The sequence below is a fragment of the Lutra lutra genome, chromosome 1 (genome assembly GCF_902655055.1).
Source record: "Lutra lutra chromosome 1, mLutLut1.2, whole genome shotgun sequence".
Taxonomy (NCBI): domain Eukaryota; kingdom Metazoa; phylum Chordata; class Mammalia; order Carnivora; family Mustelidae; genus Lutra; species Lutra lutra.
The window spans coordinates 56,840,680-56,855,734 of NC_062278.1; the positions used below are offsets into that span (position 1 = coordinate 56,840,680).

The 15,055-nt window shown below is 38.1% G+C and overlaps 1 protein-coding gene across 17 annotated transcripts in view; it reads left to right on the plus strand.

Moving 5' to 3' along the window:
• The window catches only part of DZIP3 (DAZ interacting zinc finger protein 3), a 117,108-nt gene that overhangs the window by 10,412 nt on the left and 91,641 nt on the right, over positions 1 to 15,055 (plus strand). For 10 of the 17 annotated variants that reach the window (XM_047723894.1, XM_047723970.1, XM_047724002.1 and 7 more), the window contains one exon: positions 5,022 to 5,121. In XM_047723894.1, the coding sequence (XP_047579850.1) occupies positions 5,090 to 5,121 (32 nt within the window). In that variant the 5' untranslated portion in view covers positions 5,022 to 5,089. Of the gene's footprint in view, positions 1 to 510; positions 659 to 4,208; positions 4,296 to 4,851; positions 4,900 to 5,021; positions 5,122 to 15,055 lie in introns of those variants that run through there. The other 7 variants (XM_047723913.1, XM_047723930.1, XM_047723961.1 and 4 more) reach the window with 4 other exon arrangements.

The window sequence follows — 15,055 nt, forward strand, 5'->3', positions numbered from 1 at the left end:
GTGGGAGTTAGGAGCTCAGAGGGAGCAATAAGAAAGGCATCTTCCTGTTGTAAAGATACAGATGGTAATACCTTATTTTTCAACCAGTAGAATAACCCATGGATAAAATCATTTTGCTTGGTGGACAAAGATGTGCTATAAACTGGGGTGCCTGGGTGACTCAGTCAGTTGAGTGTCTGCCTTGGGCTCAGGTCATGATCCCAGGTTCCTAGAATCAAGCCCTACAATGGGCTTCCTCTCAGTGGGGAGTCTGCTTCTACCTCTGTTACTCTCTCTCTCTCTCTCTTTCTCTCTGTCAAGTAAATAACTAATATCTTTATAAAAATTTAATACCCCACGGGAAGCCAGATCCATCCATTCTCCTATGTTAACTCTTATTTTAAAGGTTTCCTTTAGCCTCTTCTAGAGTGATGATTACTCTGGATTATTTTAGAAGCACAGTGTTAACGTTTCAGGCTGGCTACTTCCTTTACGTTGCTAGGTAGGCACTGACCCCTTCCTTCCCCACAGAGGCTGTAAATTGCTGCCGCTGCCCCTGCTGCTATCCCTGCTGCTGTTTGCAGTGGGCTGTGCCACACATGATCTGCTTAGCTCCTGGGAAATGATGGGGTTGATGATACTCTCCTGAAAAACCTTTCATCACAGAGATTCAGCTCAGGTTGTATTTCTAAGCAGATTGAAAAAGCCATTAGCTTTTCTTAACTCTTAATTCGGGATCCAAATATCTTCTGATTTTTTAATATGCCCTTTTCTTTTTCAAGCTGGACACTGAATAGCTTACCAGAGGCCTTCTCCACCTTATTGCCTGAGAATTTTCTTCCCTTTTCTCAGGCTCCCTTTGACCTGTGTAAACAACTGGCTGAAGGAGAGCTTATCAGAGTGAGAGGTATCTGTGTCTGGGCTTTTAAATTCTGGAAATGAGGCGATTACTTTATTTAGAAAAAGCATGTGTAAACTTTAGAAATTCTGTGGTGAGATATTGCCTGACTTACTTTTTATTAAAACAAGCTGGGAGGTTATAGAAAACATAAAAGAAAAACCGTATAATCACAATCCTAGAATTCTCAAAGCTATGTACTTTTCTATACAACTTTATTGAAGAGATGAAGTAGTGCTGATCTAATGTGAAAGAATAGCGTTGCTGTGCTTCATTATTAGGGTTAGATTGTATCTTTCACTGGTATTGAACAGGGAATGCAAATTTAAATAGTTACATGATTCTGCTTATTGAGTTTTTGAAAATAAGAGAAACTATAAAATAATTTACCTAGGAGAACTGGATTCTGCATAGGTGAGTTATCCTGACAGCAAGACATAACTTTGTTAGGGATGGAGGAGAAGCTAAGAGGTGTTTAAATGAAGAAATTTATTTTTTTTAACTTTTTTAAAGTGTTGACATACAATGTTACATTAGTTTCCAGTGTACAACATAGTGATTGATGATTTCTCTAGGTTATGCTATGCTCACTACAAGTGTAGCTACCATCTGTCACTATACATTATTATAGTATTATTGACTGTGTTCCTATATTATGCCTTTTATTCCCAGGAATTCCTCTTTTCATAACTGGAAGCCTGTATCTCCTACTCCTCTTCACTCATTTTGCTTATGCCCCAATCCCTTTTCCTCTGGTAACCATCACTTCTTTGTATTTATAGGTCTGATACGGCTTTATGTTTGTTTGTTTGTTCATTTCTTTTGTTCTTAGGTATTTGTCTTGCTCAGTCTGACTTATTTCATTTAGCAGAGTACTTCTAGATCCACATATGTTGTTAACAAATGGCAGGATCTCATCCTTTTTTATTATGAAGTAATATTTCATTGTGTTATGTGTATGTATATATACTATATCTTCCTCATCCATTCATCTATTGACAGACACTTGGGTTGCTTCCATATCTTGGCTATTGTAAATAATGCTTCAATAAATAGGGGTGCTTATATCTTTTCAAATTAGTGTTTTCATTTTCTTTGGGTACTTAATAGAATTATTGGATCATGTGGTATTTCTGTTTTTAATATTTTGAGAAACCTCCATACTTTTTTCCACAGGGGCTGTACCAATTTCTGTTCCCACCAACAGGGTATGAGGGTTCCTTTTTTTCCACAACCTCATCAACACTTGTTAGTAGATGAGGAAATTTAGATAGAAATGTGTGTGTGTGTGTGTGTGTGTGTGTGTGTGTAAATGTTTGTGGTTTGTTTGTTTATTAACATATAATGTATTATTTGCTTCAGGGGTATAGGTCTATGAATCATCAGTCTTATAAAATTCACAGCATTCACCATAGTACATACCCACCCCAATGTCCATAATCCAGCCACCCTATCCCTCCCCACCCCAGCAACCCTCAGTTTGTTTCCTGAGATTAAGAGTCTCTTATGGTTTGTCTCCCTCCCTGGTCCCATCTTGTTTAATTTTTTCCCTTCCTGCCCCCAAGGACCCCTCACCCTGCCTCTCAAATTCCTCATATCAGAGAGATCATATGATTATTGTCTTTCTCTGATTGACTTATTTTGCTTGTTTGTGTTTTGATTAAGAAGTATCCATTGAATTGTTGGAGAGTTACCCTTGTCTCTCAAGACTTATCTGTGTAATTTAGAGCTGGTGTAAGTCAAACATAGAATATAGGTATAGGCAATATCATAATTAGGAATACCAGTTTGGGACTTCTTTTAGCCAGGCACTGAGTTGCCAGTTCACTAATGACAGAATACTCAGACCTCAAGGCTTATGAGGGGTCAGGTCCTGCCAATACTTCTTTTCTATGTCTTGTCTTTTTCTGGCATTTAGGGAGAGTCAGTATCAGGTAAAATAGTGTTTCTTTGAGTAAATGCAATCTGAATTCTTAATAAGTGACTTGGGAATGATCTTGTGGAACATGTTTTCTTGATTTAGGAATTCCCTATGCTGAATTGCATTTTTAATAATGGGCCTCCGAAAGCTCTATGATCTAACTTATGGCTGTGCTATTAGAGAAACTGGCTATCCAGTTATTAGGATAAATAAGTGGTTTAGAGGCAAGAAATGAGAAATTTTTTCTAGTCTTGGGCTTGGCAGCAAGGCACTCTAGGACTGGTTTCTTTGTGCTGTTGCTATCACTTTCTTTTCTTTTTCTTCATCATTTCTTTATCTGTCCCAAAGTACTGAACAGTAGTTTCACATGTTTGCTCTAATACTTCCTGATGTTCAGACAAAGGGATTAGAAAGGGAAATCAGCCTAGCAGGAAACAATGGAGTCTGGAGGCTTGAACTTTCAAAAATACAGAACAAATGTGATTAATTTTTTTTGAGATATATTTATAAGCTTATGTTTAGAAGCAAATGAGTTTTAACCTTAACTCTTTGAAATTACACTGTAGTATATACCTTCTTTTAAGTAACATCTTCTTTCATTATATGTTTATAAACTTATGTGTTGAAGCATATGAGAATAGTGTGTTCAACTTACTGAAACTACACTGTTTTTAACCTTCTATAAAAAAAAATCCTTCATCAAGATACAAGAATATACAAAGTTATATATAGAAGCATATGGGAGAAGCCAAAACTACACTGTGTATATACCTTCTTTCCAGTAACATCTTTCATTAAGATATGTTTCTTTTTTTTGTTGTTTTTATTTTAATTCCAGTTAGTTAGCATACAGTGTTATATCCGTGTCAGGTGTACAGTACAGTGACTCAACAATTCTATATAACGCCTGGTGCTCATCACCATAAGTGCACTTCTTAATCTCCATCACTTATTTAACCCAAACTCCACCCCCCTCCCCCTTCTGGTAACCATCAGTTATCTATTTAAGAGTCTGTTCCTTGGTTTGTCTCTTTCTTTTTTCCTTCACACATTTGTTTCTTAAATTCCACATATGAGTGAAATCTTATAGTATTTGCTTTTCTCTGGTCATTTTTCTTAGCTTTATACTCTGTAGCTCCATCCATTTCTTTACAAATGGCAAGATTCATTCTCTTTTATGGCTGAATAATACTTCATTGCATACATATATACCACATCTTTATCCATTCATCTATGGATGCACATCCGGGCTGCTTTCATAATTTGGCTATTGTATATTGTACAGCTATAAACATCAGGGAGTAAATGTGACTAATTTTAGAAGAATTGTTTTTGGGATAGTTAAGTAGAGAGCTATATAAATAGATATTCTAATGGACACTGTCTTCTTTTTGTTTTGTGTTGCTGCAGGCTTTTTTTCTTTTTGAGGAAATATCCACAGCGTTCATTGACATTTGAACCAGAAAGTATACATTCTTCCTTTCCTATTTTATGAAGGTACAGAATCATATCTATTGGGGGAAAGGGACTAAATGTTAGCCTTTAGACTAAAAGAAAACAAAACAATTAGTGTTATTGAAGATTGTGTTAAATAGGAACTCATACACTCTGGAAAATAAATTAGTATGAACCTTTTGGGAAGCCATTTAGCAATATGCACTGAGACTTAAAATATTTGTGTCTTTTGATTGAGAAATTCTACTTCTGAGAATTTCTTATAGAAATTATAGAAATTTTGCTTTTGAGAATTTCTTGTAAGCAAATAATCATAAATACAGAAAAGGCTTATGGATGGTGAAGTTTACCACAAAATTAATTAATGAAAAAATAGGAAACAGACTAAATGTCCATCTATAAAGTAATGGTCTAGGAAACCCCAGTCAACCAGTTGTTGTGTTGATACATTATTGTGTTGATATGGTGATACATTATTGTGTTGACATGGTTTGTAAAATAACAAAATGCTTTTGATACAGTGTTCAGTGGTGAACATTGTATTGTAGAACATTGTTTATTCAGTGTGATTACAAATTTGTAAAATATGCTTGGACAGAGCATATTGAAGTGTAGACAGTGACTTATCTTTGGATGGTGAAACCATGTAATTTTCATTTTCTTTTATACCTCTTTCAAAATTTTCTTCAACTATCATGTATATTTTTATAGTGGGGAAAAAGAATGTAGTCCTTCTACCTTCCCACTAAAAATATACTTTTCTTACAGCTTTAAGCATCAGTAGTAAAAGTCTGCAAGCATTGGAATAAGACTTTTGCAAAACAACATTGTGGAGCATGGATTCTCTATCAGAAGAGTTTTTTACAAGGTAAGTGATAGGGTGACAAAACCAACCACATTTATTGCATTTTGAAGATACAACATTTGTTCTTTCCACATAACTTTGGGAAGTGAGTGTGATTGAGATACCCTTTGGGAAGCTAGTGTGATTGAGATACCCTTATGCTTGGAGATAATTTAGCGACTTTGATTGGGGGGGGATATAGACTGCGTGAAATCTAATTACTAGATTTAATAAGTCTAATTACTAGATCTAATAAATGTCTCTTAAGAGCCACACTCTGGCTAAAGAGTTAAGAATTGAGAAATGTACTATAGCTTGCTAGTGTGGACATTCTCACCAAATAGATTAATGTGATCTATTAATTTATTTTACAAGGATTTACTGTAATGCTTGTAATGTAAAGTACCTCCTTGGTACTTAGAGAATAAAGACAGATAAAAATTTGGGTACTTAGAATGAAAATGTAGTAGGAAAATATATAAAAAGTTATATTTTTAGGCACAGTGCATGCATGATGCCATGGTTATATGTAGAAAGGAACAATAATGATTGACTGGGGTTGAGTAGGTTTCCACCAGATGACACTTGAACTGAACATTAAAGGATAAGAAGCATTTTGATGTATGTAGAAATGGAAGGAAACAAGAAAAAGTACTTAAGATAAATGATTGGGAGGATTTCAACTGTCTTCTAAGAAGTTTAGCTTTATTTTGTGCAGAACCAATGACATTTTTTTTTAAAAAAAGGAAATCTTACACTGTATTTTGGAAAGAATATTTCTTGGTGATGGGAAGGAAGAGACAACAAAAATACAACACTAGTAATAGCTCAGGAAGAAGCTGATGAAGTCTTGCAGTGGTAGGAGTAGAAAACAGAAGGAATTTGTACAACTAGAATCAATAGAATTCCATGACTGCTTAAATATGAAAAAAGGGGCAAAAGAGAAAGATGACTCAAAGGTTTCTAAGGACTGGAAGAAGATATGTACCATTAACTAATATGGGGCTCAAAAATGGAGACAGGTTTAATGTGTGCATGAGAAAAAGAGGACAGATGATGAATCAGTTTTGGACATGAGGAAATTGAGGTGTTGGTAAAATATCTTAAGTTCTAAGTTGTTGAGTAGATGGTTAGAAATTTGTAGTAGTGTCAAAAAGCAAGGCTGAAAGTATAGATTCAGGGGTCATTAGAATGGATGCTATTAGGAGGAGGGGCAAGATGGTGGAGAAGTAGGAGACCCTATTTCAACCTGTCCCCTAAAGTGAGCTAATTATCTACCAGAACACTCTGAACACCCATGAAATCAGCCTGAGATGTAGGATTATACACTTCTGGATCTCTGGGGGAGGGGGTATGCAGAAGACACCAGTAGAGAGGTAAAAGCAGAGTGGGAACAATCAGACTGATAGAGGATAAACAGAAGGGGGAAGGAGCCACTAGAAGTGACCCTTTGGAAAGTAATACCCCAATATGAAAGTGCCCTATGGTTGGGGACCATCATTAACTTGGAGTCTTGTTAAAAGCATTTAAAAAGAGCAAAAGATCTTGAGGGGCAACTGGTGGAATCGGGCAGTCATGGGCACAGGCCTAAGCCCATGGTCCCAGGACAGACACTGCCAGCGACCACCCATGCCAGACAGAGTGCAGTGGCAGAGCCTCCAGTTCCTGGTCCCGAAGCCCCCAGTGTTGCGAGGCTTGCACCACTGCTTGGGCTTGGCTGGGGTGCACTCCCACCCCCGCATGAGGGAGTCTGGTGGGTGCTTTCTAGAACCACAGCCTTTTGCACTCTGCGCTCACTGTGTGACCATGGTTGGAACTGAGATCCCCATCCACACCTGAGTGTTTTCTGCATGTGCTCACCCGATGATGTCTAGGCCCCGCTGAGAGTCTGGACACTCCCAGGAACTCAGCGAAATCTCTGGTCGGGAGCTCTCTACAGGCAGCAACCTGTGAAACCCTGAGGGCTGAACCCCAGACAGCAGTCCCAGCAAGGGCAGCCACTGGAAGCAGGCTCCCTGGACCAGTATCGCTTGCAGTTTTACCAGCACGGGGGTGCAGAGACAAGTGGGTGCTTCTGGCAACCCCTGAGACGGTGGCTGGGGACGTGCACTGCCTGTGGGAAGTTGCATGGTTCAGTGGAGTTTACAGAGGGGGAGTCTGTGTGTTCTGGGCCACCCAGAGGGGAGCAGACTGAGGCTTCTCCCTGAGATGGAGGTCTGGGCACAGTTTGCTTTCCATGAAACCTCCAAAAAGACCCCAAAAGCTGCCAAAGAACAAAAGTCTCCAGAGAGCAAAAGCCTGAAAAATCAGTTTCCACAGAGCCCAGCCCCTTGATAGGGGGCAGGAGGATTCAACTCAAGCAAACCTGACTGAAAAAAAATGTGGCAGCCTCCCCCGCCCTCCCAGAAAGCCAGCCAAAATAATGAGAGGACAACCACTACAGGGTCCCCATAAAACTGTAAAACCCCAATATTAGGGTAAAACAATACATTAAGCTCCCAGTATTGCCCTAAAACCTGTTTCTATTTCATAGATGCAACTTTTTAATTTGTTCTCACTGTTCTTCTTAATTTTTTTTAAACAACTTACCATTACAACTAGAGGTTTAATACAATGTATTCCATAATAACCTTTTAACTTGAACATTTTTCATGCATATACGTGTATTTTCCTTTTTCTTTTCTATTTTTTAAATATGCATATAGATATAAGCTTCAAGGTAATCCTCTTTCCCTAATCAATACTACCCTTATTTATAAACCAGTTTTAATTTTCCTTTATCTCTGGAAAGTTGAGTCCTTTAACAAAGATACCAAGATACACCCATGAAGAATCAAAATAACCTTCCTCACCCACATTTTTCTTCTATCTTTTTCTTCTGTCAGTGTTTCTGTGTATTTATTTTTGTTCTGGTATTATATAAATCCTGTCCTTGGGGTTCATTTTGGCTGGGTTCTCTATTTTTTTTCTTGTAATTTACTTTAGTTGGTCTTTTTGCCCATACATTTTTTGCTTCTGTAACTTATAAATCTTACCTTTGGGGCCCATTCTGGCTGGGGCTTTTCTTTCTTTCTTCCTTTTTTTTTTTTTTTTTGTCTCTCTCTCTCCCTCTTTCTTTTTTCTTTCTTTTTGGTGGTGACGGAATTGCTCAGAAGCCTTCCAGGGTGCACCTTGCCTAGATTATGGTTAATATATTTAGCTACACATCCCCTCAACCTCCTTTCACCAAAAGGACAAGGAGGAGGAACACCCAACAAAAATTCAGAGACTGTGCCCTCTCCATCAGAGCTATTGGATATGGACATAAACAGTATTTCGGAAAGGGAATTCAGGGTAACAATTAACCAGGCAATGGCTAGGTTGGAGAAAACCATTAGTGACATCATGGAATCAATTAGGGCAGAAGTGAAAGCCAACCGGGAAGAAGTTAAAAATGGTATCCATGAGATCCAATCTAATCTAAATACTCTAACAGCTAGGGTAACCGACGCAGAAGATAGAATTAGTGATCTAGAGGACAAACTGATAGAGAAAAAGGGTCAGGAGGAGGCCTGGAACAAACAGCTTAGAAGCCATGAAAACAGAATTAGGGAAATAAATGATGCTATGAAACATTCCAATGTCGTAATTACTGGGATCCCTGAGGGGAAGAGAAAGAAAGAAGACTAGAAAATATAGTTGAATAAATTCTCCAGGAAAATTTTCCCAATCTGGGGGATGGAACCAGCGTTCATGTCCTAGGGGTAGAAAGAACACCCCCAAGATCAATGAATCTAGAAGGACCTCGAGGCACTTGATTGTAAGACTAAAGAATCATAATTTTAGACAAGAGCTTGTGAGAGCAGCTAGGGGGAAGAGATCCTTATGTACAGAGGAAGGTCCATCAGAACGAGGTTAGACCCTGTCCACAGAAACCTGGCAAGCCAGAAAGGGCTGCAAGACATATTCAGGACACTAAATGACAAGAACATGCAGCCAAGAATACTTTATCCAGCAAGGTCGACATTCAGAATGGATGGAGAGATAAAGAGCTTCCAAGACTGGCAAGGTTTAAGAGAGTATGTGACCACCAAGCTGGCACTGCAAGAAATATTAAGGGGTGGGGTTCTATAAAAAAGGAAAGAACCCAAGAGTGTCATAGAACAGTAATTTATAGAGACAATCTGTAGAAACAAGGACTTCACAGGCAACATGTTGTCACTAAAAATGTATCTTTCAGTAATCATTCTCAATGTGAACAGCCTAAACGCTTCCATAAAACGACACAGGGTTGCAGATTAGATAAAACGACAGAACCCGTCCATATGTTGTCTACAAGAGACCCATTTGGAACCTACTGATACATCCAGATGGAAAGTGAAGGAATGGAGAAGCATCCTTCATGCCAATGGGCTCAAAAGAAAGCTGAGGTAGTGATTCTCATATCAGATAAATTAGATTTTAAACTAAAGACTCTAGTCGGAGATAAAGAAGGATACTACATCATTCTTAAAGGGCCTATCCACCAAGAAGATCTAACAATTGTAAATATTTATACCCACAATACAGGAGCAGCAAACTACATAAGACAACTGTTAATCAAGATAAAGAATCATATTGATATGAATACATTAATAGTAGGGGATCTTAACACATCACTCTCATTAACAGACAGATCATCCAAGCAGCAAATCAATAAATACACAAGAGCATTGAATGACACATTGGACCAGTTTGACCTCATAGATATATACAGAACGTTCCGCCCTAAAACAACAGAATACCCATTCTTCTCAAGTGTACATGGAAATTTCTCCATAATAGACCACATACTGGGTCACAAATCAGGGCTTAATTGATACTAAAAGGTTGAGATTAGTCCCTACATATTTTCAGACCACAATGGTTTGAAACTGGAACTCTACCGCAAGAAAAAGGTTGGAAGGAATTCAAACACTTGGAAGCTAAATACTACCCTGCTTAAGAATATTCGGATCAGGGGCGTCTGGGTGGCTCAGTGGGTTAAAGCCTCTGCCTTCGGCTCAGGTCATGATCTCAGGGTCCTGGGATCGAGCCCCGCATCAGGGTCTCTGCTCAGCTGGGAGCCTGCTTCCCTCCCTCTCTCTGCCTGCCTCTCTGCCTACTTGTGATCTCTCTCTCTCTCTCTGTCAAATAAATAAAATCTTTAAAAAAAAAAAAAAAAGAATGTTTGGATCAACCAGGAAATCAAAGACAAACTTAAACAATTCATGGAAACCAATGAGAATGAAGACACTTCAGTCCCAAACCTATGGGATACGGCAAAGGCAGTCCTAAGAGGGAAATACATAGCCATCCAAGCCTCCCTCAAAAAAATTGAAAAATCCAGAATACACCAACTCTCTTTTACACCATAAAGAACTGGAGAATCATCAACAAATTAAGCCACCCCCACACACAAGAAGGGAAATAATCAAGATTAGAGGAGAGATCAATGAGATAGAAACTAGAGATACAGTAGAACACATCAACAAAACTAGAAGCTGGTTTTTTGAAAGAATAAGATCGATAAACCATTGACCTAACTAATCCAAAAGAAAAGAGAGAGGACCCAAATTAATAAAATTATTAATAAAAGGGGAGAGATCACGACTAACACCAAGAAAATAGAAACAATCATCAGAAATTATTATCAACAGTTAATATGCCAATAAATTAAGCAGCATAGGTGAAATGGATACATTCCTGGAAACCTATAAACTTCCAAAGCTGAATCAGGAAGAAATCGACAACCTGAATAGACCAATATCTAGTAACGAGATTGAAGCAGTGATCAAAAACCTCCCAAAAACAAGAGCCCAGGACCTGATGGATTCCCTGAGAATTCTACCAAACATTCATAGAAGAAATAATACCCATTCTGAACCTGTTTCAAAAAATAGAAACAGAAGGAAAACTTCCAGATTCTTTTTATGAAGCCGGCATTACCCTGATCCCCAAACCAGGCAAAGACCCTACCAAAAAGGAGAATTTCAGACCAATATCCCTGATGAATTTCAATGCCAAGATTCTCAACAATATCCTAGTTAATAGGATCCAACAGTACATTGAAAAGATCATCCACCATGACCAGGTAGGATTTATCCATGGGATGCAAGGGTGGTTCAATATTCGCAAATCAATCAATGTAATAGAACAAATTAATAACAGAAGAGAGAAGAACCACATGGTCCTCTCAGTTGATGCAGAAAATGCATTTGACAAAATCCAGCATCTGTTCCTGATTAAAACACTTCAAAGTATAGGGATAGAGGGAAGATTCCTCAACTTCATAAAATCTATCTATGAAAAACCCACAGCAGATATCATCCTCAATGGGGAAAAGCTGACAGTCTTCTCTTTGAGATCAGGAATACAACAAGGATGTCCACTCTCATCATTGTTGTTCAACATAGTATTAGAAGTCCTAGCAACAGCAATCAGACAACAAAGAGAAATAAAAGGTATTCAAATTGGCAAAGAATTCAAACTCTCTCTCTTTGCAGATGACATGATACTTCATATGGAAAACCCAAAAGACTCCATCCCCAAACTACTAGAATCCACACAACAATTCAGTAATGTGGCAGGATACAAAATTAATGGACAGAAATCAGTTGCTTTCTTATACACTAACAATGAAAATGTAGAAGAATTAGAGAATTGATTCCATTTACTATAGCACCAATAACCATAAGATACCTGGGAATGAACCTAACCAAAGAGGTAAAGGATCTGTACTCAAAGAACTACAGAACACTCATGAAAGAAATTGAAGAAGACACAAAAAGATGAAAGAACATTCCATGCTCATGAATCAGAAGAATAAACATTGTTAAAATGTCTACACTGCCTAGAGCCATCTATACTATCAATGCCATCCCAATCAAAATTCCACCAGCATTTTTCAAAGTCCTGGAACAATCCTAAAATTTGTATGGAACCAGAAGAGACCCTGAATTGCTAAGGACATTTTGAAAAAAAAAAAAACAAAAAAAAACCCCAAAACTGGGTTCATCACTTTGTGTGATTTCAAGCTTTACTACAAAGCTGTGATCACCAAGACAGCATGGTACTGGCACAAAAACAGACACATAGACCAGTAGAGAGCCCAGATATGGACCCTCAACTCTATGGTCAAATAATCTTTGACAAAGCAGGAAAAAATATCCAGTGGAAAAAAGACAGTCTCTTCAATAAATGGTGCTGGGAAAATTGGACAGCTATGTACAGAAGAATGAAACTCGTCCATTCTCTTACACCATACACAAAGATAAACTCAAAATGGATAAAAGACCTTAACATGAGGCAGGAATCTATCAAAATCCTAGAGGAGAACATAGGCAGTAACCTCTTCGACATTGGCCACAGCAACTTCTTTCAAGATATGTCTCCAAAGGCAAAGGAAACAAAAGTGAAAATGAACTTTTGGAACTTCATCAAGACCAAAAGCTTCTGCCCAGCAAAGGAAACAGTCAACAAAACAAAGAGGCAACCCACAGAATGGGAGAAGATATTCTCAAATGACACTACAGACAAAGGGCTGATAGCCAAGACCTATAAAGAACTCCTCAAACTCAACACTCAAAAAACAGATAGGTCAAAAAATGGGCAGAAGACATGAACAGACACTTCTCCAAAGAAGACATACAAATGGCTCACAGACACATGAAAAAATCTTCATCATCATTAGCCATCAGGCAGATTCAAATCAAAAACCACATGGAGATACCGCTTTACACCAGTTAGAATGGCCAAAATTAACAAGGCAAGAAACAACAAGTGTTGGAGAGGATGTGGAGAAAGGGGAACCTTCATACACTGTTGGTAGAAATGCAAGTTGGCACAGCCACTTTGTAAAACAGTGTGGAGATTCCTTAAGAAATTAAAAATAGGGCTATTTTATGACCTTGCAATTACACTACTGGGTATTTACCCCAAAGATACAGATGTAGTGAAAAGAAGGGCCATCTGTACCCCAATGTTCATAGCCGCAATGGCCACAATCACCAAACTGTGGGAAGAGCCAAGGTGCCCTTCACCAGACGAATGGATAAAGAAGATATGGTCCATATATACAATGGAATATTACGCCTCCATCAGAAAGGATGAATACCCAACTTTTGCATCAACATGGACGGGTGTGAAGAAGATTATGCTCAGTGAAATAAGTCAAGCAGAAAAAGTCAATTATCATATGGTTTCACTTATTTGTGGAGCTTAAGGAATAACACGGAAGACATTCGGAGATGGAGAGGAAAAGTTAGTTAGGGAAGATTGGAGGGGAGACAAACCGTGAGAAGCAAACAGAGTTTTAGGGGTGTGGGGGGTTGGATGAGCCTGGTGGTGGGTATTATGGAGGGCATGTATTGCATGGAGCACTGGGTGTGGTGATAAACAGTGAATTTTGGAACACTGAAAAAAAATAAAATTCAAGAAAATATGGGTGCTGTTAGAATTCATGAAAGTTTGCTTAATTTTTATTCATTCATCCAATAAATATTTGAGTGCCTTCTTTATGTCTGATGTTGGGATAGAGACTTGGAGGTTAAGTAGTGAATTAGAAGGGCCTAATTCCTATCTGAGAGGATTTGTTTATATGTGGGCATAAATGTAATTGATTTAAGTAGAAAATGTAAGAAAATAGATAAAAATGGAACATTAGTGGAGCACCTGAGTGGCTCAGTTAGTTACGTGTCTGACTCTTGGTTTCAGCTAATGTGTCATGGGATTGAGCCCCATGTCAGGCTACCCAGTTGCCAGGCAGTCTGCTTGAGATTCTTCCCCTCTGTTCCTTCCCCCACTCTTTCTCTCTCAAATGGATAAATAAATATTCTAAGAAATGGAACATGAGTATATATATTATGTATATTTCAGGATATATTGTTATAGCAAAACTTCAGCTCCTAGTAAGCAGAACAAAGCATATAGATGGTAAAAGCAACAAAATAGCAAAAGAAAAATAATAGTCTTGTGTCTAGTTCTATCTTTGCTGCTTTCTAGGTGTATAACTTAAAAACATGTTATATAACCTCTCTGGACATCAATTTAATCATTTTAATATATAAAATGACTGCCATAGATGACTGCTTGTATATCTTCCTATACTAATATACCAGGAGCATGGTTTGATACCATTAATGTACATAGTTTGTTTTAAATATTATTAAAATAATGAATGAATATGACAAATGAGGAAAAGGTGTAGCCAGTAGTAGAAGCAGAAGTGGAGGGCTAGGAGGAGAATCAGCAGCAGTGAAGATGACAGAGGTTTTCAAGGACGGTTGGAAGGTATGATGGGCAATGTTAAATGATGCAGAAAGACAGGTAGAATGAAGAACAAAGACAAAGCTATTGAAATAAATAGTAGGATTTCATTAGTAACCTTCATTAGAGCAATTTTAATGTTGGGGAGGGAATGAGGATTAGTTAAGTTTACATACCAAAAATTGTTAGAGAAACTATGGTGAATATAGCAGCCCACATTCCACACTTAAGAAGTGCTAAAGTAGGGTCTGGACACCTGGATGGTTCAGAAGTTTCACAGGTGATTTTAATGTCTGGGACTGAGAACTGTTGGGTCAAGGAGTGAATGATCATGAAATAGAGTTAGCCGGAAAGGTATACATGTGACAATTTTTTATACTCTTATACAACCTGGAGAGGCTTCAGCATACTGCTGTAGTATTTTTCATTCCTTGACAACACAAGACTGTTCCTCGTGTTACTTTTTGGAGTGGAGCTTTGAAGTGGGTGAAAAGACAGTTAAGAGGCTTTTTTTGTGTTTTGTGTGTGTGGTTTTTTTCTGTTTGTTTGTTTTGCCATGACATTTTAAAGAGCGCTGAGAACCATCTTGCGAAATATTGTTTTGGTGTATAAATCCTCTTCTGTTGAAACTTTCACTATGTGAAATACTGTACTATTTACTGGTCCCAGTTTCCCCTGACAAAATCAGTGGGCA